The following is a 4,142-nucleotide window of genomic DNA, read 5'->3' on the forward strand; positions in this document are numbered from 1 at the left end:
TATTAGTGTTCATGATTTATCTCATTAAATGCAGCTCCGAAAATATGTACATAAGCTTATTAAAATTAAAAACTTAAGGACCTAATGGTCTTATTATGGTATCACGGTCACTGTAACACATCGAATAACTCAGAATTAACATTAATTAATGCTGGAGAATCATATAAGAATGGGCAGTTTTCGATATGAATTACTCTCGGCTCCCAACGTTGTTTATACTCTAGTATTAATTATTTTGGTGTTAAATTTTTTCAACGTGATTGTTCAGCCAAGAGATGATATCGCCAAAAACCTGATAAATAATCTCATCAGGCTCGCCCTCTAGAAGCGCATGATATGAATCCTTGTAAAGATGCAGTTTCTTGTCGGCGCTGCGAGCTTGCTCATACAGAGCCTTGCTAACTGAAGGATCGGTCACGATGTCAGCCTCGCCGTGAAGGATTAGTAGTGGTAGAGATACCTGAGGAGAAACTTGATTGGTGTTAAATTCAGATGTTACAAATGAGTAGGTGCTACAACATATAAAAGCTATTCGATAACCATAAAAAATTAACTATTCACTCATCAAAATTACTACACACAAATCATTATTATATATATATATATATTAACTTGGTCAAAATTATTAAAATCACTTTAAATTACTCAAAATGACTTTAAAATAGTTATAGTTGAATCTTAATTCCTAAACTCTAAAATCACTTGCAAATAATTATAGAAGCTACTTAGTAACTTTTGCACATTATAGCATTACCGATAACTATTATAACACTATCAAATAAGGAATATTCTGGGAATAAAATTTTTGATGAAGTGTTCCTTTGATTGATTGATTGATTTATTTTTTTTAAAAAAAAAAAGCTTCCTTTTTGATGATTTACATAATTTGGGGCATCCTTTGGATTTTTGTCTAAAAATTTTTAGAGTTCATCTCTTGTTTCTTAGTTCCTACTGTTAGTACATGGTTTTACTCTATGATGACTGAGTCCATTTAATCAAATATATATCAAATTTTGAACTTTAAAGAAAGATGACTGAGTCCATCTCTTGTTTCTTAGTTGCCCATGTATACAATTATTTCTTATTTTTCTTGAAACCTCACGCATCCATCTTAGGCTCTTAGCACTGTAATATTTACTTTACTACATTAACTTTTTCATGTGAAGTTTCCTAACCATCCAACACTTTGAATAAAGTATGATGGATCATTTCACATCCTTATTTCTATTTCCTGTTAGTACAAGGAGACATAATGTTCACATCTAGAAGCTCCTCTCTTCAATCACCTACTGTTGCTCCAAGTAATGAGTGTCACTGTCTTGGCAGATTAGATTCTAATAAATCTAGAATTCATATGGAATATCATGTCCATTAATTGGTATCACTTCAATGGATTTTCCATTTTTGCCCTAAATTCACTACAAGAATAATCTAGGGATACGTCTTATTAGATAAATAACATTTGTAATTCATATTTCGACAAATGCTAGATGGAGTATTAAAAGTAATAGCAAAACCTGTAAACAAAATTATTAGTCATGCTCATACCTCATGCAATCGCTGCTCTATCTCCTGGGTTGTTCTCAGCATTTCCACTGCTGTTCTCAGGCGTGGATTTCCCTTATAAGCAATGACATTATATTTGGTCTGCAATCAAAAGACACTGTTTTATGTATCACTTATATGTTATATGGTTATGAGAAAAGGACAAATTGGACAAAGGAATCGAGAATTTTATAGAATAATACCAAGAATCATATGGGAAGCAATAAGAGATGAATGAATAATCTGATCAAAGTTTCAGACTGACCTGCTGTAATTTCTTTGGATCTCTAAAAGCCATTTCTCCTAAATCCTTTTGAGGAACTAATTTCCTTTCTGGTAAAAGTTTAGCTATACCGATGAGGAATTGCTTCACAGGCCATGGAGGAATAACATTATCTGCTATCTAATAATAAATACTTCATTTTAGGGAAACACAGGTCGAACGATGAAAGTCCAAAAGATTCATGTCAAATATTTTACCTTGCACATTGGTGCTACTAAAATTGCACCAGTCCAAGAATCTGGTTGTTTGAAATGCACCTTAAGAACCACAGCTCCGCCCATTGATTCACCAAACAGAAAGCTCGGAAGGCCATGGTACTCAGGCTTCTCTGCCATCCAAACAAAGCACGAATTTGCAATTTCAAAGGTAGCAAATTTCTAGTGGCAAAAAAATTGAGCATTCAAAAACTGAAGAGTAAAGGTGACCCACCTTTGATTTTGGAAAAATGCTCCACGACATCATTTACAAGACTATCGAAGCTTGGTATATAGCCATGAAGTCCTTCTGAAAGACCAAATCCAGGGTAGTCCATAGCAAAAACTCCAAAGCCACATGATGCTAGCTTCCTGGCAACACCTGAGTATTGCAACATGCAGACAATTAGAAGGCAAGTAAATCATTGCCAGAAACATGTCAGAGATAAATACAGACAGAAAGCAAACCTTCGAAGAAAAAGGTACAGGTGTCTCCATAGCCGTGACAGAAACAAACAAGAGCCTTGATAGAAGAATTTTCAGGAAGCCAGCTTTTGGAGAAAATTTCGACTCCTCTAGAGTTCACCTCATATAACTGCATAGAAATACTACAATATTCATTCCCTAAAATAAGATAGAATGAACATGACCTCTAATTAATATCGAAAGATCTAAAAGATACCAAAAGTTCAGGATTGACTTGAAATCCAATCTACCAATGAGCAAGAATGTAGAATACTAATATTGAGGGATAATTTACAGTTTACTCTTTAACGCTGAAGATGTAAAGATCTAGCAATCCATAGTAACAAGCATAAGGCAAGCATACAGAGAAAGAAGGAAAGGAAAGAGGACAAGAAGATGAAAATTGAAGCAGAAGCAAACCTGCAAAGGATTCTATTTTCAAGCCAAAAAAAAAAAAATGATCTCACCTCTTCTGTCTTTAATCCATCATACTGTGCCTGCAAGTAATGACACAAAAAAATTGTACATAAACTTTCTTCATGAAGAACTGAACTGAATCATGAAATATTTGAAGAAAAATCATTCTAAATTGACTACTTGTGGAGATTTACTCTCCATATTGCAGCAAAATATATTGCTACAGGGAAGGTACGGTATGTGCAAAAATCTGTTTTCAAACACATTAATTAAAAAGCATACGTTTTGATTCATATGAATACGTGTCGAATTAAAAGAATAACAAATGAATTACTATAGAAAAACTCATTCCTCTTGGAAGCATCCAGAGGCCCCATCTCCAGAGGAAGAGTTCAAAATAAAGCAGAATCTGTGGTTAAGTGCCGTAAAATCTATCGAAAGCCCAGTGCTTTCTCGCTCGAACAAATCAGAGAGACAACGCGTCACAATTAAATCACGTTACAATTGCATTTCTGTCTTTTCAAAACGCAAAACCCACATGTTTCAACTTTCAACAATAAACAAACCCTAAGACCGATAGCTTGTCGTATATCATCACCAAACAGGCGAGGAGGCAAAAGAAGATCTCCACTATCAACTAACAAGTTCTCGATGCGAAAAGTACCTTGAGGAGGCAATGGTCGATCCCGAGCTGGACGCCTTTGAAGGCTTCGCGGATCCTCCGGCGGTCGCGCGCGTCGTTCAGCTTCGTCTCCGACACCATCCTCGCGAGCTCATCGTCCACGCCTTCCCACCTCATCCCTTCCCCTCACTCTCCCCCTTTCTCTCTTCTCTCTCTCAATTACCGATCCGAAACGAAGAAGAAATTGAGAAATCGCCCTGCGAATGCAATAGGCGAAGAAAGAGATGAGGCGGAGCGGAGGATGGGAAAAGAAAGGTGGCGAAGAGTCTTCTCCACGGAAAGAAATCAAAGAGGAAGGAAAGCGATCTCTCCAATTCAAGGCCCTCTACCCGTCCACGCAATAATATACCTACGATCCACGCAAAGGAGTAGGTGGGGCCGGTCTTGTGTATGACGGTCAATTCCAGACATTAACGACGACTTCAAGCGACATAATTTTACGGAGGGAAATGACGTGGCAATAACCTTAATATCTACAAAAAAAAAAGCATATTAATAAATACCGCGTTAAGCAGTGATCACATGTAATTATAAATTAACTAGCATATATATATCA

At 36.3% G+C, this 4,142-nt stretch overlaps 1 protein-coding gene across 1 annotated transcript; it reads right to left on the minus strand.

The window, feature by feature from the left end:
• Positions 1–182: 182 nt before the first annotated feature.
• Positions 183–3,703, minus strand: LOC122037414 (caffeoylshikimate esterase-like). Its single transcript, XM_042596883.1, has 9 exons — positions 3,569–3,703; positions 2,955–2,984; positions 2,705–2,734; positions 2,491–2,617; positions 2,258–2,404; positions 2,026–2,156; positions 1,811–1,948; positions 1,549–1,647; positions 183–460 (listed from the first exon to the last, which is right to left on the minus strand). Exons 1-9 carry the CDS (start codon positions 3,701–3,703, stop codon positions 242–244), a joined length of 1,056 nt encoding a protein of 351 aa, XP_042452817.1. The 3' UTR covers positions 183–241.
• Positions 3,704–4,142: the final 439 nt, after the last annotated feature.

The sequence above is a fragment of the Zingiber officinale genome, unplaced genomic scaffold (assembly GCF_018446385.1).
Source record: "Zingiber officinale cultivar Zhangliang unplaced genomic scaffold, Zo_v1.1 ctg38, whole genome shotgun sequence".
In the NCBI taxonomy this organism is placed as follows: domain Eukaryota; kingdom Viridiplantae; phylum Streptophyta; class Magnoliopsida; order Zingiberales; family Zingiberaceae; genus Zingiber; species Zingiber officinale.